General features: G+C 28.2%; 1 protein-coding gene across 3 annotated transcripts; it reads right to left on the reverse strand.

The window, feature by feature from the left end:
* Positions 1-1,112: 1,112 nt before the first annotated feature.
* LOC129989299 (dehydrogenase/reductase SDR family protein 7-like) lies at positions 1,113-26,462 on the reverse strand. Of its 3 annotated transcripts, none has more exons than XM_056097741.1 (8): positions 26,209-26,462; positions 22,573-22,605; positions 16,695-16,878; positions 10,895-10,992; positions 7,817-8,036; positions 7,196-7,288; positions 5,546-5,698; positions 1,113-1,451 (listed from the first exon to the last, which is right to left on the reverse strand). In XM_056097741.1, exons 1-8 carry the CDS (start codon positions 26,254-26,256, stop codon positions 1,237-1,239), a joined length of 1,044 nt encoding a protein of 347 aa, XP_055953716.1. In that variant the 5' UTR covers positions 26,257-26,462; the 3' UTR covers positions 1,113-1,236. The 3 variants fall into 3 exon arrangements, with proteins under 3 accessions (XP_055953716.1, XP_055953718.1, XP_055953717.1); XM_056097743.1 differs by having other exon boundaries at positions 22,573-22,616; positions 26,209-26,458; XM_056097742.1 differs by lacking the exon at positions 22,573-22,605 and having other exon boundaries at positions 26,209-26,457.

The raw sequence follows: 26,462 nt of genomic DNA on the forward strand, positions 1-26,462 counted from the left end.
TAGTCTCCCACCCCACTCCTCCTATGAACAGGAAATATATGAGTTCAAAAAAAAAAAAAAAAAAATATTTGATCTACTCTTTATTCTCTGCTCTTATTTATAATTTTACGAATAAAAGTAATTTCTGTCAAAAAATGCAAGTAAAGCAATCATTAAACTAAATGTTTCTAGTCTCTCAAAAGTCTTTGCCTTTAAATCTAAAATGTTCTCATTTTTGCATCTAATTTCTTTTTTTTAAAAAAAATGAAGTATTAAAGCATATGAATTTGCATTTCCTATTTTGAAACATGTTCTCTTACCAATAGAAGCAAATTAGGAGCATTTGGAATTTTATCTTTAAGTTTTTGCATTTTTACCTAAAAGTGCAACAGATCTCAATATCTAACAAAATGCTAGATAGTAGCAGTGCATTTTGTCTTCTCAATAATTTTAACACATTGAACAAAAAAAAAACAAAACATTATCTAATATTTTCAGAATCATACTAATGTCAATTAAAACACCATAAACATATTCATAATTATGATCAAATAATATTTTGCTTTTAATTAGAGTTATTTGAAAAGTATTTTCTTAAGCATTTTCACCATAAGAATACTGTATTTAAACTATTTCTAGTAAACATGTTTTCATCTATATTTAGAAACTGCTGTTTCAAGTGATTTGTTATTTATGGCTGTTTTTTTAAAACTTATTTATATAATTTCTGTATTATTTATCTTGATTTTTTTTCTTAAAAGAAATTAGTTGGGAAACATTCCAAAAGTAAATATCTTTGATTAGAATTCAGTACCAGGATTTCAATGTTCTATATTTTTAGGACTACTATATTTCATTCCTGTCACTCAAACATGTATGTGTGTGTTCTACTTTTAAAAAAAAATCATAACAAAAGGTGTGTCAAACAATTTTCTACTGAATTTTAGATAGCTTCCCTTAAATTTGGGTTTTAAATTTACTTTTCAGATACCTTACCTAGATCCTGTAAACATAATTTACAAGATATTTATTGAATTCTACAATTTAAGTTAAGATATAGCATCAACAGGTTAAAAAGATTTTTTTAATAAACTATCATCATGAAAATCAGAAGAATAATGAGGAAAAAATAATTCTGCATTGAAATCATTTTATATTCAGCAGTTTTTAAATATCAGTATAAAAGATTCATATTTACAAATTCAGTAAACATCACTGTTTTGATATGTACACAATGATTAAATCTCCACAAAATTTTTAATCTTCTTTGATCATGTTGGCTGCCCTTATTCTTCTTGCTCGACTTCCCATAAGATAAAAGTACAGCCATGATGAAAAGACTCGAATGAAAATTGCGATTTTAGGCAATATTCCAGCTAATAGGATTTCTGATTTTTTGGCAGCTGTAGCAATGATTATATTTTCTGCTACGTCATGTGGATCCATACCAGTAGCTGTTGTTTCATCCATAACTATAAAAAAAGAAAAGATACTAAAATTACAGGCCACTCTTCTCAACATAATTAGATTATAAAATATTTTCTCCACTTTTCTATGAGGCATTAAAGAAAAGACTTCTTATGTGGCAACAAATATAGCATACAGATTAATAAAAAAGGTTTTTGTCAATGTTTTAAAGTGGAAAGATATAGGCACATGTACAAATCACATAAATTAAGCAAAATATAACAATTGCTGACATACATAAAAACATATTAAGATAAAAGAATTATATAATGCTGAAGGTGAAGAAATATGAATAAAATAAAATGGTCATTCATATTAATTCTAAACTGATCAGTAATATTCCATGTTTAGAAATATGGATGTAACACAACACAGTATTAGTGGTAGTAATCTTTTTTATTATTCCTAATATACACACTTTGAAAGTTACAATATGTTAAGTTGCATGCAAAATTTTACAATACTTTAAAAAAAATGTTGCACAAAAGTTGCCATTAAAAAATACTTTTAAAAAAAGTGTATAATGCAGCTGTTGATATCAATCAGACTAAGAAAGAATCTCTTGCATTAAATCACAATATAATCAATATCTAATTTAGAGCACCATTGTATTTAGGCCTGAAATAATAATAAATTCTGAAAATAATGATTCTCATAATTATACTAATGATGTTAAATGCTTATATAATGCAATCTATATGTTAAAGAAAACATAAAATATGGTATATTTGCTATAAGGGAAATAATATACAAAATAGATCTGGATTTCTATTATCAATATTTTGTTTAATTATAAGACAAAAACTACAAATTAATAGAAATTTTCAGACTAAACTTTTAAGCTGTATAATTTATTACATTATTCATTCATTGAAATTTCATCCTAATAGTTAACACAAGGTATTAAAATAAATTACCACTATTGCTCTAATTGTTTGATAAGGATATCAATATAATATGTTTTGTAGAAGTCATGAATTTTAAAATCAAAATGCACTTTTTCATAAATTTTTTTGCAAGCATATTCGAAGAAAAATGATGAATCTCAGTTTCTGAAGGCAAAGATTAACATAATAGTTTAGGTCAAATATGTAAATATATTGCACAAAATAAGTCTTACAAACATAATATAAAAACCAAAAAAAAAAAAAAAATTACTTCATATCACAAAAGAATAGTAATATCTTATTCTTAATACAAATATCTTAATAATTATATACCAGAAAAAAGTAAGGATTTGAACAATTAATGGTTATTTCAATAAATCTTATACAATTAAAAAGTAATTGGTATTGCATTTTATTTCTTACTTTTAGAATGAAAATAACTTGTATTATTCTATTTTGCAATGCTGTTTTTGACATAAAAACACCATAGCTTTTTTACTTTTTTCTGATATGCATGTTAAAAAAAGGCCAAAAAAAAAAAAACATTTTCCTAACTGATAACTATTGAATGGAAAATGGGAACTGTCTGTTTAGAGCTTGGAGTGAAAATTATATGGAATAAAAAGCGACATACATAGCATAAATGGTTATTTATAGTTATATAATTAATGTTTATGTAGAATTGAATGCTATGTTTTTTTTTTTTTTTTCTTTTTTTTTTCCCCAAAAATTATAACTGCTATAATTTGAACAATAGAAGTGCAACAAAGTTAAATAATAATAGTTATTAGCAGTATGTGAATAAGTTTTATAATCAAATATATTCACAAACAATTGTATGTATATAATTGCTAACATATCCACAAGGACAAAATAAATATTTGTATTGAAAACACGATCAATCTAAGGTTTTTTTTCTTTACCTTAATGTTACATATTATTAAGGTTAAAATATATTTGACTTTAATAATATACAGTGGTTGGCAAAATTATGGACACTTTAAAAATTTTTTATGCTTTCTAAATTTGTGTGCTTATAGAAAATGTAATGTTTTATAAAATGCAAACTCTTACATATCATTTTAAAGAGAATTTAATGCTGGTTTCAATACAAAAAGCAAAAAAGTTGAGTGGCAATAATTATCAAGATACATTGGATGCTGATAACTGCAGTAAGTTATTAGTACTTAATAGGGTAGCATTTATTTTTTATTACAACTTCACATTGATGTTTCATTGAGCTGACGAGAGCTTTAAGCTCTTCTTTAGTTACTGTATGATGCCAGGAGACAATTACAGTCTCAATTAATTCTCTTTTATTTGATGAACGCTTCATATGTACAAGAGTTTCTTCCTAGTTGAATGAATGAAGTCAAGATTATTCGCCAATTTTATGACTTACATAACTATAACACTACCGAATAACTATATCTTTGTTTCATCATTTCTTATAATTTATGACCACTGTTCATCTGTTCAATTAATGTGTTCCCTTGCCCACTCTAATTTTTTTATACACTGCTGTAAATTCAGACAAGGATTTTTTTGTTGAATTCTAGCTCTTAGTCCAGCATCTAATAACCTTCTGATTGTTCTTGAACTGATATAAATGCCAGCATCATTCAATTGACTTCTAATGGCCACTAATGACATTCTTCTATTTTCGAGACATAGTCATTTTATTCTTCTGTCATCAAGAGATGTGGTGCACCTTTATCAGCCATTTCCTGCATTGTTTCTTATTGAATTTGTCTTCTGATATCGTAAACAAAACTTTCAGATTCCAGATTCTACTCAACCACCCACCTGTTTTGCAATTTCAGCATAGGAAAGACCACATTCATGTAACACAATAATCTTAGTTCTCTTTTTAGGTGTCCAATCTATTCTTTTATTTGATGTCATTGCTTCTTGACTAAATATTAGAAATATTTATAAAAATTCCAACTATATATTAAAAAGTTTAAAAAATTTCAAAATTGCATAAAAAACAGTCTTCCTTCTACAGAAAATAGCACAATAATGACTTGTTCCAGTTTTAAACATGATGTCAGCATCTGCTAGCAGTTATTAACATTTTATTGGTTCCCATAACAAGAACAGTTATTTGTCAGGAAAGTTAGAAATTAATCACTGTTTGTTATTAAGATTAAAGTAAGAATAACTTTTTTTGTATTACAAATATTTGTATTTTGCTTTGTGCATTGAAATCAGCATTGAATTCTCTTTAAAATGATATGTAAAAATTTGCATTTTGTGAAATGTAACATTTTCTATAAGCATACAAAGTTACAAAACATAATGATTTTCAAGTGTCCACAATTTTGGCCACCACTGTATATCTATTAAAAATAAATATTATAGTGGAAATAGCATAATAGTAATTATATATTATTTATATATGGAAATAGCATTATAATATATTTTTTTTTAATTCTGTTTTCATGTTTTAAGGACTTTTTTCTTTACTTTACTTTACATTCAGTTTTCACTTTATTTGTTATTACTGTTGTTAATGTGTGTGTGTGTATAATATATATATATGAACATAATTTTGCAGATACATAGTCGAAAAGAAAAAACTTAAAATTTTAACTTTGATTCATTTATTTCACCATATGATGTACAGGGAGAAAGCAATAAAATATGTGTCAGTCTAGATCCTAATGCAAGTCAAAAGAGAATCTAAATTTTTCCTTTAGTGATATTACTAAGAGATTCTGATAGGGATTTCTTAGTTATATGTTAAGTTAGGGAAGGAAATCTTATGTATCTATTTAAAAATATCACTCCCGGCATAGGAACAATGGAGTCAGCAATTTTGCTAAGCATGTGTTAGAAATAAAAAAAATAAAAAAAATCAGAATTGGATCAAGAAATAAGAGAACACTTCAGAATAAAGTTAATATGCTATTTAAAATAAAAATTTGGAAATTAATTAAGATGCCTAAAAATAAATTTTAAAATATCATAATATTATACATATATCTATATATATCATGTTATTATTTTTTTTCTCTTTTACTTTATATCTTTTTTTTACTTTTTTCTCTATTACTTTATATATATATATATATATATATATAATCTTTGTGTATGTGTGTGTAGATTGCTAGATTCTTAGCTCATCAATATTTATTTTAACTCATCTTGATAAATAATTAAGAAACTGAGCCTGGAATTCAGTCTTGCAGAAAATTAGTACTTCTTACCTCCATACGGTGTTCCATGAGCAGTGACTGCATTCAGAGATAGATTGGTCTGCACATATCCAGGACTGGCTACACACACATGAATGTTTGTGTGACTCAACTCAGATTTTAAGGTATCAAAAAATGCTTGTGTTGCATGTTTTGATGCAGAATCTAAAATTTAAATTAGAATCATGTTAATAATTTAAATAATGCACAATTAATGTTGTAAATTAAAATTAGTTAAATTTACTTTCTTAATATGAAAGGTTAAAAGCGTAAATATTATTTGCAATTCATTGTGTTATTAAATGGAAGGAATAATATTTAAAAAACTGGAGAACAAAATTCTCTATCTTTAAAAATTAAAAAATAATAATAAATTGCTTATTTATCACCTAGATTATTATTATACTGACTTAATCCACACACACACAAGAAAAAAGTTCAATATAATACAAAAATATTTCATTAACTGCTTAAATTTATTAAGTTTTCTATTTCCTGTTAAAAACAATATAAAATTCAAGCAAATCTAATAAAAAAAGTATTACTTTATTAAAATTAAAAATTAAATGTTTATATTGCATTTTTACTGATTAAATAAGAATTACTTAAAATAAAGAATAAAAAAAACCAATAAAATAATAAATTTTAGAGATGTATCCCTAAAGATTTTTAATTATATCAGTTATATGCTTGACAATATACAAAATTTTTCAATGAGAAAGTTTTACTTCTCAAAGCCAAAAACTTACAGCTACATGTAATATAACCTTGATAATAAATGGTAAAGTAGCTTAAATTCTTTATTTATTTTGCCAAATGCTTGATAATATAATGTAACTTATATAGTTATTTTATAGTATTTTTCTACTTTCTCTAAAAAAATGATGCTTTGTTGTTGTTGTTGTTGATATGTACAAATAAAATTATTGATGGTTCAGATTGGGAATGTTAAAAATCTAATGTAGAGAAAATATTGTTCGGTCAAAGAATTTATATTAGAAAAACTGGAGCAAAAATTTTAAATAGCAAAATCAGTCTTTAAATTATATTTTTTCTCCCTTAGTTCATATCTAATTTTTTTTAAAAAATGACAAAATGTAAATATTATCTAATTCAATCCAAAGAAAAACCTACTGGAATTCTGGTATTTTATATGTTTAATGTAAGTTTATAATTCTTGGATTTACAGCAAGTTATTAGATTTAAAGGGGAAAAAATGAAAATATCTGGAGATAGAATAATACATCACTATTTAGACACATGCCAAAAGTGTGCTAACCAAAAACATTTTTCAAATTTCCATAACTGAATCTTTTCTTTTTTAATTTCAAATTAATATTTTAGAAGTAATTATTTTCATCTTCAACAATTCCCCAAATTTTGACAGTAAATATAATTTCCACATAAATCTTGGTAACTTTTATTTCGTATAAAAGAATTATCAAATCGTCTGCAGGAATAATTTATATGTATGAATATATTTAATCAACAAGATTAGAAACTATGCACCTATGATAAATAATAAAAATATTCAACTATATTAAGAAATTCAAAACTATAAATTGTTAAAACAAATTTAGAAAAGTACAGATAATTAGTAAATTTATTTATGTACTTATGTTCTTAAGGAGCATTAAGTTTTAATATCAGTAACATACTTACAAGCTGATCGAAAAGGAATTGCTATTTTCCCTTGGACACTACTGATGGCAATAATACATCCAGAATTTCTTTCCAACATGGATGGCAAAATAGCTGAAATGAAAATAATAATAAATATTTTAATGCAACTTTGGATTTTTTTTTTTTAATTTTAGTTTTAAAAAAGCTGCATTAACATTAAATTAATTAACTAATTTAGTTTTGTCACTTTCATAGTTACACAAAGAAGATGTAATAACAATAAATTTAATAATAGAATAAGATAATTTGTCAAACATCTATTTCTTCAATATTCTTAAAACTTTTTCAACTGATCTATTTTATTGATGGAAAGCATTTTGTGAAATTAACAATCGAACCTGATTAACAATCACTGGAACAAAATTTAAATGTGCTGTAAAAATATAGAAATAGAAAAAAAAAATAATTAGATAAAATTTTTTAAAAAAATCTAAGTCACAAAGAATTTTTCCTTCAAGCAAAGATTTTGAAATTATTTCTTTCAAAACCAGATGATGATTCCAGAATTTTTGAGACTTTATTCAGGTTATGGACCACAATTTAATAAACCTTATTTTAATACATGCAATGAAGAATATGATCAACCACAAAATAACCAACCTTTAGTTAGTGCAACAGGTCCAAAATAATTTGTAACCATGACTCTTAAGTCGACCTCTAGATCAGTGTCAGCTATTTCACCTCTGTAACTAATGCCACCATTGTTTACCAAAATATCAATATGTCCATACATGTCCAGTGCTTCTCTGGCCTTTTGTGGAATTCTCTTCAGATCATGTAAATCCAAGGTAAGAACAACAGGTGTGTTTTTTGATGGATACTGAAAGAAAAGAGCACATATTCTTACAATGAAGTACAGCTGTATAAATATTATAGAAACTCTTTCCTTCAATGGAAAAAAAAAAAAAACTTATTTATATCTGTTAACGGTAAATTAAAAAAAAAATCTTGATTATATAAGGGGGAACAAACAAAAGGTTATAAAAAAGGATAAAGTTATTTTTTACAGAAAAAAATAAAATAGTTAAAAATTATAGACAAAACATATTTTTTTAAAAACAAAACTAACAACACTAAATATACTATACAAAGAATATGATTTTACATAAAGAAATTTTAGAAAAACAATAAAGCTCTAAGTTTATATATAAATTCTAAATAAATAATACATCCATGTTTTTTTAATTTTTTAAATGACTGTTAAAAAATTTATATAAGTATTAGCAGGACTGTAAGAATCATCAGAGCAGTGCTTCAAGCCTTGAACTTAAGAGGGCAACCACTATGCAAGGTGGAAAAAAAATATTTATTTTTATATTCAAGGCTTCATTTAAAAACGATTGAAAAATGGCATTTGCTAACTAGAAATAAACTTATTGAATAAAAGAAATGATGAATTAATACATGCATAGATGAATAATGATATCAGACAACTCGAAGTAGCTTTAGAGTTCCAATTCTTTTTAACTTAACAGCAATACACAAAATAGCAAAATTTATAAAAAGTTTTTTTTTTTTTCATTTCATGGAATTGTATAAAACTACTTTAATTATTATGAAGATTAATCATAATAGAAAATTTAAAGGCATGAGAAGCAATCATGGATAATGTTATGAGAAACAAACAGGTGTCATATTATGATTTGTTCTCCCTGATCCTTAAATTTTCACTTATGACCTAAATATTAATTGCAGTTGTATAAGTTTATTATTATTATTATTGTCTATCATTAACTTCAAGGTAACACTGAATCATGCTGAGTAATATATATATTGTTTAGAAAGAAAGCAAAAATCAGTCTACATAACTATAAGTATTTCAAAGTAATGCAAGCTATTTTAAGTAATGCTATGCTATCATGCAATGTTATTTATGCAAGCAATTTTAAAGTAAGTTATACTACCCTATTCTTTGTATAATTCTCTTTCTATAAGACAACATTTAATCATGCTGAGTAAGAAACTTTAACTGAAAAGGGGAAAAAAAAAAGCTTATACAAGTATAATATTTATTTATTTGAAAGTAATGTAAGCTATTTTAAGTAATGCTATTTATGCAAGCCATTTCAAAACAAGCTATAAATGTCCAAAGTCAGGGAAAAAAATCTATTTACTTATACCTTATTCATGTTGTATATTTTGAATTAGTTGAGAAAATGGAATTTTGGCAACAGAAATAATATGCAAGGTTAAGATCTTACATAAATGATACAAAAAAAAAAGAATAAAGTTAAAATTTTTATACAGAAAGAAACAAAAATTATTTGTTGTAAAACAATCTGCAATGATAAAAACGAAAATTACATTTTTATAAATTCAGTAACCATGATACTAACAAATGTAGCTTTATTGCTTTTCAATCTACATTCATACTAAAAGTAGATTTCAACCAAAATATATTTTATTTTATGGAGGGCTTCAAAAATTAGGCCTGAGTACTAAGAAAATCACATTTCTTAATATAATGAACAATTAAGACCATGATTATAATCAACGTTTTTTTTTTAATTTTTAGAGCTAAATGCCAATTTTAAAATGGAAATGTGAACAATATATTATAATATTATGAATCAATAATTATAATATTTGACAGTGGAAGATGACTGAAATGTAAATGAAATGTTAATTTGCAAATATCGACAAGAAAAATGCTTGTAAGCTTACTGCAAATGGAGAACATGAGAATCGGACAAAAGTTCAATATAACCGACGAAAAAACAACATTGCATTAGTGTTAAAGTAGTTCAGCTTAAGAAGTGAAAACATTTCTCACCTATCCCCCCCTTCACAATCCAAACAACTATGTAAAGATATTGAAACTTGTTGGAATATTTTATATTATTCATTTAATTAAAGTAAATTTACTTATGATAATTTAAATTAAAATTTGATATTTATATCATAAATTTTCATTTTAAATTTAAACTTATTACACACTATAGAAGAAAGATGCAAGATGATAACAAAGTCTTTTCCTCATTGCAAAATAATTATTACAAAAAAAAAAAAACTGAGTACAATTCAGCAAAAATTTTATTATGGAATAATCATGTTCTTAAATTATTTTTAGTCTAGTCTGATGTGTAACTAATGCAGAAATAGAGATTTTAAATTTAACTGTTGTAAAAATGATGTTACTGATTGATGACATTGCAAATGACAGCCACTTTCACCCAATAGTGCAGCACTAGATTTTTTTTTTGCAGGGGGGGGGGGGGGATTGCATAAAAGACAGAGTATTTGCAATGCCATTTGAAGATACTGGCACATTCAGAATTGGGGTCACAGATGTTGTATCTAATGCAACATCAAAATACTGAAAACTTAGTGACATTAAATAAAAATATAAGATTTTAAAAGCAACTATAAATATTCACATTTAAAGTTACTGACAAAAAATTATTTTATTAAAAACTCTATAACTATCATTAAAACATATTGAAATAATTATATTCGAAATTATTATAATTATTTCATGATAATTTTTTGTAACCAGGATAAAACTTTGTGATCATCCTAAATATTAGAAAGATGAACTTATTCTGAGACCAATGGTCTCTCTCAAACACATCTCTTAAAACATGTGCTACATTTAAAGTTAAAAAACATATAGAACAGTTACTATTAGATATATTAACAAAATAAAATTTTCAATTACATAAAAGTAATGAATCCTACTTTCGTTATCAGGTCATTCTTGACTTTTTCTAATGCATCTTTCCTCCTTGCAGCAAGGATGACCTTTGTTCCTGCTTTGTGAAAAGCATGAGCAAGAGCTGTAAAGAAGAAAACATAAAGATAAATATATTTAGAGATTTATGAGAGTAAATTGACAATTGTATAAATTTATTTCTAATACTTTAATATGAAACAATTAACCTGGAAAGTTCTCTTTCGTTAACTCAACATGAATAATACATGATAAAGAAAACATCAGTTTTGTCAATAGAAAAGATAATAATTGAGCATCAATATATAGAAATTTTATGTTACGAATGTAGGGAATATCATATATTTTGCAATCTAAAGTTTATGTACTTAATCCATTTTGCATACTACTAAACAAGCCTAAAAGTACCTATAGGAAAATTTGTTGAAAACAAATTAAAACTCTTGTTTTTTAAATTTTTTTTTTACCAGCAACATTGAAAGTTTTGTTTCTCATGCTTATCAATTTTTTGAATTGGGGGCCAGCAATATAATTGACACTGACCAGCTGGAATAATATGCTCATTGAAATCAACGACTGATGATAATTCCCATATTATTGAAGAAGACAATAAATTAGACTGTTGCACATATACATATATATATATAACTATTTGTAAAGAAGCATTATAAGTGCATGAGAGTGGTATTCTGATATTTGTCTTAAGTACTGCTTTTCTTCCTTATGGTTATGAACAATTAATCTTTTAAGATAAAATATAGTTCCAAGTTTTATTTTGAGAGCGACTCCATTGCCATTGTGTGAATCTTTTTTTAAAGAAAATTTAAATTTATGAATTCAGAATAGTTTTTCAAGATTATTTATATATCAAAGTACCACAATGAAAATTGGATTTTAACCTTTATTAAACAAACTACCTTTTGACTGAGTTTTTTTTAAGAGTACAAGAAAATTATTTTTGATTTCTCAAGCAGTGCTAAACAGGCAAAGGGAGCATCATGGGTAATGAAAAAATAGTCTCACTGAAGTCTGATAACTATCCAAGTTAAAAACAACATATGATTGCTATCTTATTAAATCATAATGTACATGATATTGTTTTAGGAAAGGCAAATTTTTCCATGGATGATGCAAAAGGAAAAGATGTTGTAATAAAGCATTTTGGAAGATCTATATTATTGAATCCAAGGATCTTCAACCTCTAATCGCCGACATAACAGATGATAAAACAGCATGAGAGTTCATTCATAAATATTTTCAATTAAAAAGTAAAACTCCAGCAATAGGTTTAATGGATAAATTCTCTCCTCGCAGGATCTACACTCATGAGAGAATCTATCTGTAAGCAGTCAGACTTCAAAAGATCGAGAACTTTCTATTAAGTGAAAAAATTCTCATAAAATATACCAAGCGTTTCAACTCATTCGATTTTTACCAAATTGTTTCGGGGCAGTTGTCCAAGCAATTCAGAAGTGGAATGATATCCAGTTCACATTTTACCAAGTTTTAAATGAACTTACAAATGAAAAGGCACGTCTGGTGCAGAGTTCAAAAAGTCTCGAACGATTTGAACTACATAGTGTCATTCCACTTTAAGCCAAAGTGGAAAACCGTTGAAAACTAAATCATCCACCAAACAAGTTTAGGGTGTATCATAAAAAAGATTATAGTAATAGAGATTTCTGGGGGAGAAAAAAAGGTAGTCCAAACTCTTTCACAGCTGAGGCAAGCGTAACTGAAAGATCGGATCCAAATACATGCATTAATAGACAGCGCAGTTACGACTCATTTTTTTTCAGATAAAAAAAAGGGGGGGTCATTAAATTTGATCCATCTAATCAATCTAAATACATTTACTTAGCAAATAGCGCTGCATGTCTCAGTGATGATAAAGGAATTATAAAACTGTCTTCGCCAAATGGCTAACGCATTTTCTTGAATAATTTATTTATTCTACCCAAATAAAGCATAATTTGTTATTCAAGCCCAAATTAGATCAAGGAGAGGGGAAGTTCATCAGACAGCTAAGAAAAATTCAAATATTTGGCAGAAACAAAAGGCTCTTTACAGTGACTTTGAGTAGTGCTCTTTACAAGACGTGCCGAAACCAATTCAAATGTAGTATCTTTTAATATTTCACAAACGATTTTTCATGCCGTAATATAGCTAGCGATTTGTAGAAAAACTCGATAACCTTACCGAATCATACCAGAGAAAGCAACATTAACATCAAATATATTGTCCCAGCTATATATACGGCTGTGCATGTACAGTTTCAGAAATGTATTGTGAAGCTGTACATTCTATTCTGAAATGCTGACAGATTGATCACATATCAAACAAACTGGTAAGGGGGGGGGGGAGGAAACCCTTCAAATCCTAAGAGGATTAAGTTTTAAAAGTCATTACAACTATCTACATGAATCTCTGTGGTCTTTTCCCAAAACAGTCTATGCTGCTAAATAACTTCCGTCGATGATTTTAGTCGAAAGTAGCTTGCATTTTAATCAAAACCAAGATGAGGAATTTGACGCGTTTCGTAAATATCAAGCTGGAATCGAAAAATACTCATCCGCAAGAAAATTCTTTACATTCAGTCGAATAATTTCGAGAATTATGGTTCCAAAAAAAAATTTTGGAGTGCTAATGTCGAATTCCCAGTGGAAAGTGTCAATTACACAGCTAGCGATGGAATTAAAACTTTTCGAAATAACAGAGGTCTACCTAAAAATTGTTAAACTCTTTTGATGTTCACCTACTGCTAGAATAGGAATACTTACAAAGATTTTAAAGATTCCAAAACGAAAAGTTGACGTATCTACTTCCATGAAAAATGCTTGATCATTGGAACAATAAACCAATCATGCGGAAATAAAATATATAAGCAGAACAATGATCGCAACAGAATCGAGCTGGACTCCAAAATAAAAAAGTAAATTTAAGAGCAGAAGTCCCTAATTTCAAATGGATGTAATTAACTTAGTCTGCATACAATAGAACAACCCTAAAACTAACAGAAGAAAAATTTGCTGGCAATAAATTAAAACTTTCCTGATTTTTATCGAAAAAGTTGATAGTTCTCTTTTTCAAGCTTATATATTGTTGGCGCTCCAATGGGGCAGCACTATAATTGATGCTGACTAACAAGAATGATATGCTGAACTATTGTTTAGTATCTTCTTTTATGCTTTACATGTGCGAATTAATGATTGACTCGAATTTGCAGATCATTGAAGAAGTTACAAATCTGATCGCTGCATGTATATTACATATATATATAATACCGTTTGCACTTTACTATGAGAGCGTGATAGTGGCGTTCTGTATGTGTATTAAGTAGTTAAGTATTGTTTTGCGTCCTTATAGTTACACGCAGTTAATCTTTTAAGTTAAAACAAATCCCATTTTAAAAGCACCTCTATCTTCATAGAATGAATTTCTTTCATTTCAAGAAAAATTAAATTTACCAACTCAGATTAATTTTTCACACACACACACACACACAAAAAAAATCACTTTTAAAACAATTGCACATTGTTTGGCTTGAAAGTACAAATCTATATTACGAAGGAAAGGTACTTTTATTTTGCTACAAAATTGCATCTATATATTTAAAATAAAGAGGAAAAAAAACAGTCGACCAAATCCAATCATTGATCCGATTTCGATAGTTTTTGTTTGAAATAAAATATCATGACATCTAAATATGTCATCAAAAGTCGTCTGCCCATCACCACCCCTTACATTCGAAAGAAACTGGAGAAACCCGATTGCATAATACATTCTCTATTAGAAACTTTTGCAACAAAATTCGTTAGCTAACCCGATTTCGAGGACTTCAGTTTCATATGAAAGATAATGATTTCTAAATAAATCATCAAGAATCGATGTCCTTTATCACGCTCTCCGTTTAAAAAAAAATCGAAAAAACACAACTTCATAATGCATTCTATGTGAGGAAATTCCGCACCTCCAACTACAGACACAAAAATCTATAATTAATTAAATAAACATAAAATGAACATTAAATATAGCTTTAAATAATATATTACGCTATTTAATACAAGCACACAATTCAACAAAGCTCTTCAAAACTATAAAAATTTTATTTAACAAGCAATATAAATAATTCTCTTATTTAATTAATAATACAAAATTGAATAATTTTTAAAACATAATATGCAGACATAACACAAGCTTGGAACAAAAAAAAAAAAAAAGAAAAAAGAAAAGAAGAAGAAGCTGAAGTTCATAAAATAATGAATCAGAATATAAACACTGATAAACAGAATAAGCAAGATTAATTGAACAATAAAATCAATAAATTTATACAAAAAGTATCTAAAATATTGAAAATATTGTTAAATTATTAAATAAAATAATTAATCCACCTCAAGAATGACAAAATTCGAATCCGAAAATGTTGAAAGAGCATTTCCACGAAAGATGCCATGTCTCATCACTTTCAAGTATAATAATATAGCTCATTAGTAGATAATGTAAAATTGATAAGATATTGCATTAAAACGCTCTCATTTTTTTCATTACGAATTAACCATATACAACTATATTAACAACAACTATATTCACTACTAGCCGCCTTTGGCGACCAGCCGGTTCGCCAATCTTAATGCTCGTTAAAATTTTAATAATTAACTATTTTATGTAATTCCTGCTTTAATAGCTTCTTCATTAAAATATTTTAAAACTTCAAATTTCAATTCACTCAGAATATTATAAAGGCCTTCAGTCATAACGTAATCTGTATCTCTCCAATTTTCTGTTAGCTCCCGTAGAATTTATGCTTTAAATTAAAGTGGAAAGGATTAATCTGCAATTAATATAATAAAAATTTTTACTAAAACAAAGCATTTTTTTTTTTTTTTTTTGTAATATGATTACTGAAAACAGAGTCACTGAGCATTTAAACCTTATGGGCACTAAAGAATATCTTTCTTAATTTATGTAATATCTCAAAAATTTGTCAACAACATTTTTTCAGATTCATCTTGAGCAGGTATATTAATTAACAATGTTTAATTTTAAATGCATCAAACACTAAGAAAACAAAATGAATCGTTTAAAAAAATCGGTCGAAAACAGGTTAAAAAAATTACTTAAAAAACGATGAACTTAAATTAACCATAAATACAATTTAATTAAAAAAGCATACAACTAACCTAAAAATAATTTAAATCGAGTCCACTTCCATTGAAATGTAAACAATCAGAATACAATGCGCATGCGTGAATGTTCAACACCAGTTACGGTAACGCAAATGCAAGAATATTTCTACGCCAGTTGGGGTAACGCTATGTAGATTAGAAATTTTTAATCTGTTCCGTTCCTTTAATCTGTTTTGTTTTAATTCAAAAGTACTTCGGAATGAATCTGAAAGATCGATTCCTTAACAACGTTTAATTTTAAATGCATCAAACATTAAGAAAAGAAACAGAATCGTTTGAAATAATCGGCCGAAAAATATTAGCCCTAGCCTCATTGCTGTTAAAAAAGAAAAGAAAAAAACTGAAGCCTTACTCCTTTGACGGTGGGGAAAATGAAAGGATTTTTTGGCGGGAAAGTTAGTTTTTAATTAATAATTAAAATTAAATCTAATTAAAATTTCAAAAAAAAGGACCCCAAGTGCACATTCCCGACCTCCAAGGTATACATATACCAAATTTGGTAGCTGTAGGTCAAATGGTCTTTTCTGTAGAGCGCCAACACACACACACACACACACACACACACACACACATTGAGCTTTATATATAAGTATAGATTATGAAAACACAGCTTAGACCTTACCTTCACCAAGCCCAGAGCTTGCTCCAGTGATTAAAACCACTTTATCTTCCAAAGATCGATTGCGGAAAATTTTGTTCTTGAAATGGGAACGGTATAGGTTGTACACTAGCCAAGGAAAAACAAGTGGAAGAGCAATTCCACCAACAAGCAGACGGCTCCAGTGGATCATGGCAGAATAAATTGCCTACAATTAATAAAACAATTAAATTATATATATATATATATATATATAGAGAGAGAGAGAGAGAGAGATAGATTATGCCAACAATAATTTTATGGAAAAATGGATCAACAGCTTGCAACTAAAATTCTGCCGTGCAAAATGAAAAGAAAGGTGCATTTCGGAAAGAATATATTATAACACAATAAAATCTAGAAATACAGAAGGTGATCAATAAACAAACATAGTCTGTTCAATCCCAATGTTTTCATAAACTAGTATGAATTTACCATAATTTTTTTCGGGGGAGGGGTGAAGGACAAAACTGGCAAACGTGGATTTCTCGTGGAATAAAATGTAACATGGTTAGAAAATTTTGAACAATAGCAAAAAAAAAACTTGAACAAACAAGACCGGACTTTTGCTATATTTTGCAATAAATTTACATAATTTAGATTTTAAGGCAAAAAACTTGACTTTTTGAATGGCCTCAACATATAACACATATTTACCCCACATTTCAATTATTTGATCAGCAACAGCTGCTTTCAATAGACATCTGGTTCTGCCAAAAAATTTCAAACATTTCACCTTCTCTGCACATTTTAAGTAGTATTCCCTCATCACCGATGAGTTTTTGAGGATCTTCAATGTCCGATGTGTATACTATTATGCAACATTTAAATGAATTGCTAACAATATGCTGGTTGTTGCTACTCCTGTTTAATGACAATGCTGAAAATTCTTTTTGCATTTCATCAATTTACTTATCAATCATTTTTGGCAACTGCAGACTGGCCATGAATATTGGTTAAATTTATGCCGGGTTTACACTCGGCCAGTTATAAGATGGCCAGTAGACAGCGCATGCGTAGAAAGACTGAAAAATTCTGTTCGGTCCATGGCAAGCAATTGGCCCGACTGGACAACAACATGCCACTGTATTGTATTCCTTTCTTACTGCGTATGCGTTTGTAGAATTCGGTGTAAAAAAAACTAAAAGCTTATCATAGATTAACCTCGACATTTTTTTTTTTTTCTCTTTGTTCTTTCTGATGCGAGATTCTTTTTTTTTTTTTTTCATTTTATTTGTTATTTTTTTTCTATAATTTTCCAAATTTAGGTATGTTGACGTGTAAATATCCACCATGTTTCTTTGTGTAAATATTCATCATTTTGATACGATACGCATTGAAAAAGAAACGCCAAACGAAGATTTGCAGTTAAGCATAGAATGCCTGAATTTATCTTATGAAATTGTGGCAAACATAAATCGATCCCTTTCTACGCATGCGCTGCCTACTGGCCGTCTTATAACTGGCCGAGTGTAAACCCGGCATTAATTTCAGATAACTCATTCAGATGTTACAAGCCCAGGATTCCGACAAATCATCAGGCATTAAAGTCGTAATATTTTAATTGTTTTACATATGTTCTGTTTGTAGTATACATGAACCTTTCTAATCGATACCACTCCGATACATCACAGTGCTATTAAAAACGTACATACTGGGTTCATCTTCCAAATTTACAGGTATTATAACTTCACCCTTTTATTTGTCTCCTAAGCTTAAGATACATTAAACACTCTTTCTTGCTTAGCATCCAACAATGGAAGAAAATCTTGCAATTAAATGTGTCATGAAACAATAAGAGCGGTTTGAATTTCAAGGCATCAACGTAATCTATTGTTGGAAATTATGCTAAAAAGATTTTTTTAATGTCAAAATTCAGGAAAATTTGGTACGTTATTAAACTGGTATCATTAATAATAAGGCAATTTTCTTAAATTTTGATATGGCGTAAAATTAATTTTTGTGCTTCACTATTTTAGAAAACAATCGTGAAAAAAAAAAAAGTCTAAACTCAGCTCAATTTTCAATTAATTAAAATTTCGAAAAAAAAAAAAAAAAACACTCGGAGATGCAGATTCCTAACATCCAAGATATATGTGTGCCAAACATTGCAAATGTATATCCAACGATCTGGCTTATAGAACGCCAAAATACACACAGAGACAGATACACAATAATTTATTTTTATTTTTATTGAAGGATTTATTGAAGATTAGTATTTTATTGAAGATTTTATTTTATTGAAGGTGGACTATCGATCAAGAATTAAAGATAGATAAAACCCTTCTCAAAAGCAATTTTTAATTACGAAAATCTTGTAAAATATCTTCACCTATAGAATAGCCAATATGAGTTGAAGTCACATACTTGGTTTCAACTTCCTTGTTTTTTCACACCAAAACTAAATGCGTAAATCCATTTGCTACTTTGCAAAGATTGGCAGAATATTTCGTTAACATTAAATTATACACAAAGTGATCGTAACTAAATGAGGTCTATTAATAGTACTCTACGACTATAGAATGCGGTTCGATTCAAAAAGTGGTAAATAAGCAATTCAAAGAATGTGTTGAAAGATTCCATCAATGTAAATATTAATCATTTAAAAAATAAAATAAATAAAACAATTCAATAAATTTTCGCTAAGTTCTTCATCAGAACTAAAATACTTGAAAAGAAATGCAATAAATAACTGTGGCTTATTAAAAAAAAAAAAAAAAAATTAACATTACGGCACTTAAAACTGTTGTTTTTTCATTCTGAAGCCTTATGATAGTACACTGAATGATAACTGTGTCGAGTACACAGATTTAACGTCTATAGCGTAGACACTTTCAAAAGATTGAGCCAAATCTGACAAGGAGTTGCCCGTCTGTATTTGCAGAAACATATAAACGCTATGGCTCAAAAACGCAATGACTTACATATAGGAAATTCAAAATTTGATTATCTAACCTGTATGTATGAATGAATTGTATGATGATGTTTGAATGAATTATGTTTAATTTGATGATGAATGAATGTATGTATGAATTTGATTATCTAACCATATGTAGACATGTATCATATTTTGACTTCAGTCAGTTGGGAAAAACACGAAATTAGATATTTGGATGCTATTAACCGCATACCAAGGAATAATCGCTGAAAAACTCGCAAATTATCACGCGTCAGGTTTGTGGCGGATTGGTATGACTGAGAATAGAACCTGGGACCTTGTGGTTCGCAGTCCAGTAATATGACCATGATACAAAAGCAATTGGTCGGTAGCGTAGTTGTTAACTGGCTTATAAGCTATTCACCACAGACTCTCCCTCCAGTGAGACGAACGATATGGCTGGTGAGTGGTGATGTATTAGCTGTTGATTCTAATGGGCATGTACCCATTTGAGTAGCGCCAAGCGTTATGGCGAGCGTGTGTGGGTGAGTGGTTGCGATGCTGTTGCTGCGTTAAGTGAGTCTGACGACTTTGGGTTGTCGCGTCAAGTGAATCTGATGACTTTGGTTTGCTGTGGGTAGATGGCGCCACAACAGCTGTACGAAAGTTGAAGGTTCATCGTCCGAGGTCACCAATGTAGGGGATTGATATGAGCGAGGATAGAACCTGGGACTTTGTGGTTCGCAGCCCAGTAACATGACCAAAATACAAAAGCAATTGCTCTTGCAGCGTAGTTGTAACCACAGGTTCAGCAAAAATTATAGCTCACGTCTAAGGTTTATATTTCATAACTATTGTACGTCAATGCCATGCAAGATATTCTCTGGGATAATTCCTTTATTAGAGAGTACGCGAGAAAGCTTTGGGAAGAGCACTCCTGCTGATTACTTTCTCGCATAGAAATTCAAAGTATTGCAAAAGTATATCAATAAAGAATTAGAAATAATACCATATCGGAACTTTTGAAATATTGTTACCTGTTACTTTATAATAATGAGAGCAAAAATAATAATGATAAATAAACAAATATTTGCAGCTTAATAGATAATTTTACTTATTAATTATTAATTTTTCATTCCCCTTTTAATTTTAAGAATAAGGAAATACTACTAGTAAGTATGGTAATCGTCCGAAATTCTAATCTCGAGATTTTGAAGAATCTTCACGTTTCAAATCGCCCTGAATCTGAAAATAGAATTTTTCGAATTATATCAGTTTGTGAACACTATAATTCGAAAACGCTATAAATTAGATAAATGAAATTTGATGTATTATCTTTATACTAAATTTACAGAATTCTATAAAATTTTGAACGGAGCCTCTGGATTGATGATTGCTTGAGAATGAACATGATAACTACAAAACTTGAAGGCCGGGATAGCCTGGTTGGTAGGGCGTTGGATTCGAGTCCCTTGGGTTGCGAGTTCGAACCCCGCCGGCCGAAGACTCCCTGTGTGTGTGGTGGCTGACGCGCGCAGGAATCTGTCGTAGTCATAAAGTCCTCCATGTCGAGAGTAATACCACTGGATGTAATGGGATTAAGGGTGATCGTTCTCTGATTCAGGTCTAAAATGAAATGCATGAATGAAGTCCGCCCCATAAAACGAGTTGTGACGTATGAGTAGCTAAGTTGTTTTCTTGACCTTAGATGGCGCTACTGAAAAAACAACAGACGTATTCTTGGATTAATCCACAAATGACTTCTTAAAATCAGTGGGCTTATATAGGACAAGTGCCATTAGAAACAACAACGAAACTTGACCAGTTAGGTAATATTTGTTTTACAGTTTTAATAATGAGGATTCCTATCAAATTTTAACTCAAGTTCGCCTACTGTCTGTCATTAAGTGCATTAGCATGCATGTAAATGCGATAGCTAAAACCAGCAACAGCATAGATGAACGAAATTTGATAATGTTACTAAAATTCTGCAGCAAATTTTTCCTATGTCTATACCTATTCGGCAATATGAACTACAAAACAATTACATGAGGGATTTAAAAATAAATGAGCATTAAGCCTTTCTAGGGCCGCGGGAAGTATGCTTCCCACCAAATTTATCAATCTTTGTATGAAATTTTGTAGGTTGGCATAAGTTCTGACAAATTTTTTTAGAAAGAAAGAAATTTAAATGCTTCAGTTCTTTATCTCAATCAAAATGATGTGTCTTGATTTGTTACTTAATTATTATTTAACCAAATTAATTAATGAATCAAATTAAATTTATCTAATAAGCTAAATGAATCCCTTTTCTTAATCTAATTTCAAGCCTAAAAATATTTTAACATAATATGACTAGAAAAAAAATGGCCCTGTAAAGGGTTAATTTTCATGACTTTGCCTAATTTTTAAGTGGAGGGGGGGATAGTTACATCACTAGTAAGGAGTATGGGAGAAAGCTTCATAAAGGCTATTTCTATTGATGGAATTATCAAGGCAAAATCAATTCACAAACTGACTTTACCTTTACTCGCAAAAAATACAGAATGTACATTTTGCTTAACTCTTGTAAGGACTTTTCAGGAACCTAATCAAATATTAAATACTTTTCCAAGATAGTAAAATAAAACTCAAAGAGTTTTCAAGGATAGTATGAATCTTTAGATCTCCCGTAGTAGGCTAACACAAAAGCAGTAAATTGAAGTTCTGAAAAATCTCACAAAAATATTATTCTTCCATTCATTCTATGAAGAATTTAGTAATTTCTGATAAGTATTTAATATCACAATGATATATTGTCACCAACTGTACTTCTTAAGTGCATATATCACCAACTGTATTTCCTAAAAGCTTTCCCCACACCAAGCAATTTAAAAATCTTAAAGTCTAATTCATGCAAAATATTTTAACTTGAAAACAAGGCCACATGCATTTTAAGAAAGCATTATTTTGCAAGAAACAACTATATATATATATATATATTACCTTACTGAAATTTTGATAAAGCTTCTTTATTGTCTGTAAATAGGCTAGAAGAAAAAGCCAGTTGAATAAAAAACCATGCCAATACATGTTGAATCATTAATAATAAAACTCTTTACCTTTTAATAAGAATAACATATATGAAACAAATGACACGAATGTAAAATCTAGTTTTTGATCAACTTTTTAGAGATAATTTTTTCAAAATTATAAATGGTTTAGCTTAAAATTTAAGACAAATGTATATTATTGTAATTTTCAAAAAAAAAGTGGAAAGAAAAGTAAGTTTGTTTTATTTTTTAACTGATAGCTCTAATTCAAATTAATTTATCTCCAATATTAAGGATTAAGATACCATATATGAATTGATCAAAAAGAAGATTTGAACTATTACTTTCAACTTAAAAATAATTTATCACACGTAAAGTCAGGAAAAGTCACCCTATGGTTAATCCTATTAAATCAATATGAAACTAATTATCTCTCTAGCTAATTTTTACACTCTCCTCCCCTCTCTAATTTTTTTTTTTTTTTTTTTTTATTAGAGTGAATTTTTTTTAAAGATTTTATCTTTTTATGACAGTTTTTATTCCCAATAATGAAAAAAAGCTTATGTGTTTTACAGAAATTTTAATTAATAATATAAAATATAGAAAACTGATAAAGAATTATCTTAAAACAATTATGTTGAAGACAGTCTAAAAAATGAAACTGTATAAAGATGATTAGCTTAACCCTTTCATCTTCCATAGTAACATTTGATTAAAAAGAATTTAAAATCTTTTTCCCTTTATTTTCTATGGAAGTGAAAAAAATAGTTTCAGAAAAAGACAAATTTACTATAAACAACTTAAAAAATAAACATTTCATGTCGAAATAAACAATAACAACAGTTGGAATATGGTCAAATAACTCCAAAAAAAAAACTTATGTTTACTAGGAACAAGTTAAACTAATTTTAAAAGGTGAGTAGAAGGTATATGTCCCATTACAAGTAAAATGGTTAAAAATATCCATAAACTCAATCATTTCATTCATCTATAACAGCATTCATAATATCTTCAAACAATACAATACTAATATATATATATATATATATATATATATATATATATATATATATATATATATATATTCCTTCTTTTAAATACATACTTAAAAATTTTTATGAAAAACTTAGGAAAAAACTGCAACAATTCCACTTTTTTTTACATGGTTAAAACATTACTTACACAAATCCACAATAAAATTTAAAAACAAAAATGAACTATAAATTATTATTCTTAATTATTGTACTTTGTATCAAAGGCATAATTAACTATGTAATCCTAATCCTTCATCCAAATACATTCATAAACATTGTTACGTAAAAAAAATTTAAAAAGAATTTACAATCAGTATTTAGAAATATAACACATAATGAAGAATATGAAAAATCATAACCTACTTGAGTTTAAAATTAAAATAAAATGTATATTATTATAACTATATACATAAAGAAATGCTGCTTCAGCAATGCTTTTTTCAATACACTGTTCCAATCAAAGTTTTAAAGTAAATTATTATAATTACAGTAATGTTTGAGTCATTTTACAGAATTATAAAATAAATTTCACTTTTTTATGAATTATCACAGATTACTGATGTGAATGATGAAAATACAAGTTAAATCTGAATCTTTCTTGAAAATAAATATGAATACTTAATCTTTATTTTAAAATATATTCTTTTAAAAAAATCTCAAAAATTAAATAATAGATATACAGAAATAATTAGTAATGCAGACATAGGTAATTATAAAAATCAATAACAAATCAACAAAATAATAAATCAACAATTAGATTCAAGAAATATTATTTAAATTTTAATATTTATAATAATTTTTTTCAACTCTCTCTTTCATAAAATATGAAAGATTTACTTTAAATCCAAAATCTACTCCACCTATTTTTAAAGTATTTTGCAAACAAAATATACATTAAAGCAGATAAATTAATTACTTCTAGAATTATGAAAAACGACTTAATAATAAGGTTTATGGAATCAAAATTTATTTTAAACAGCAAACTATAGTGCATTTTAAATAAGCTACATTTAAAGAGCAACATATTTTGCATTTTAAATAAAGTTGTATTTTAAAGCGGATATGAAATTTACGCGAATCGCTCCAAAACATTGAAAAAAACTTAACAATGGAATGATAGACAACATGAAAACAGTTTGGGTAAAAGTTACTTTTAGTGTGCACCCAGCTGCGCCAACAATGCCAAGTCGCCAATAAAGATGGCGGACAAAATAAACAAATACTTCCGCGGAACAGTTACGGTTACTATTTCCCGCCATCTAATTAGAACTTTTTACTGATAAGTATTTTTTTTTTTAGAAGGCACTGGGCAGGATTTTTTAACTTAAAAAAACATCCTACGGCTTCGCTAGCAGCGGGAGCGGGAACCTAGTAGCTTCGCTAGCACATTGAACATAAGGACTGTGTGGATAACATGAACTGTACATAATCAATTGAATAGAAAGAATGAAGGATGTTGTACGAACGGATTTCAGAGGAAATCCTGCCCGATGCCTTCGGCATCTGTAGAAGGCACCGGGCAGAATTTTTTAACTTAAAAAAAACATCCTACGGCTTCGCTAGCAGCGGGAGCGGGAACCTAGTAGCTTCGCTAGCACATTTAACATAAAGACTGTGTGGAAAACAGAAACAGTACATAACCAAGAGAAAAGAAAAAACGGAGAAATAAGCAATCGGAACATTCTCCATACAAAATTTCAAACAAACATACTTTCCCCACCTTCATCAACTTGTAAAAGAATATATTCCACTCACCTTCCATCCATTCTGCCGGTTCGATATCAAACCATTCTCAATACAAAATTTCAAACAAGCATCCTTTCCTAATTTCATTAACTCGTAAAATATATATGTATGCATATTTAACTCGCTCTTCATCCATTCTACAGGTTCGAAATAATCCCGACATAACAAATTATGAAGGGAACCAACCGTTATAACACCAAAAGAATTACGAGAACTGCGAAGAATTCCATTTGCAGCTGTCTTTGAAAGTCAGAATGCAGACGATTTTTTTAAAGCGAATACTGACAATTAAAAATTGCAAAAGAATAAATATTTTCTGTTCGTATTCACATTAAAAAAAGAAAGAAGAAAATAACTTTTAATTATAAGCTTAAATTTCTTTATAATAAAGAACAAAAGTAAAATCTTTAATCGATATTTTTTTAATATTTTTATTTTAACATTTTTCATAATTTAATTGTAGTTTAAGTACAACTCAACCATTGCAAAAAGTAGTAAACAAAACAGCAGTACGGTTGCTATAAGAGGGATCCGATGGGTTGCAATATTGGCGACAATCGGCTGGTGCACACTAATCTTCACTTAGGCCACAATTTGTTATAAAGCACTACAATTTTAAATATCAATTGATTTAATTCAAAGAACACAACTATTATGATCCCATACTGATAAATAAGTAATGACAGTCAGAAAAATATTTTCATTTAACACAATCAAAGGAAAAGCGAAAATATGGTATGATAATTTATTGATTCCACTAAAATTCATTGTTTATATTTGGGAAAAAATACACAAACAATAAATATTACCTGAAACAAATTTGGAATTTCTTCACCTGCCGGCTCTTCTTTCAGCATTGTTAATCAGATATTTATCAAAACAGGAAATAAATTATTTTGTTGATTGTCAACAGACAAGTATGTTGCCAGACAATACTTTAAATAAACTTAAAATTCCCCAAAATAGCTTTTGAAAATGTCAAGTGTCGTGTAAACAACCTTCCAGAATCCCACCTCAAAAGAAAAAGAGAATCATGCTGATAAGAAACATCCAAAGTTTACTG

Source organism: Argiope bruennichi, chromosome 10 (assembly GCF_947563725.1).
Source record: "Argiope bruennichi chromosome 10, qqArgBrue1.1, whole genome shotgun sequence".
NCBI lineage: Eukaryota > Metazoa > Arthropoda > Arachnida > Araneae > Araneidae > Argiope > Argiope bruennichi.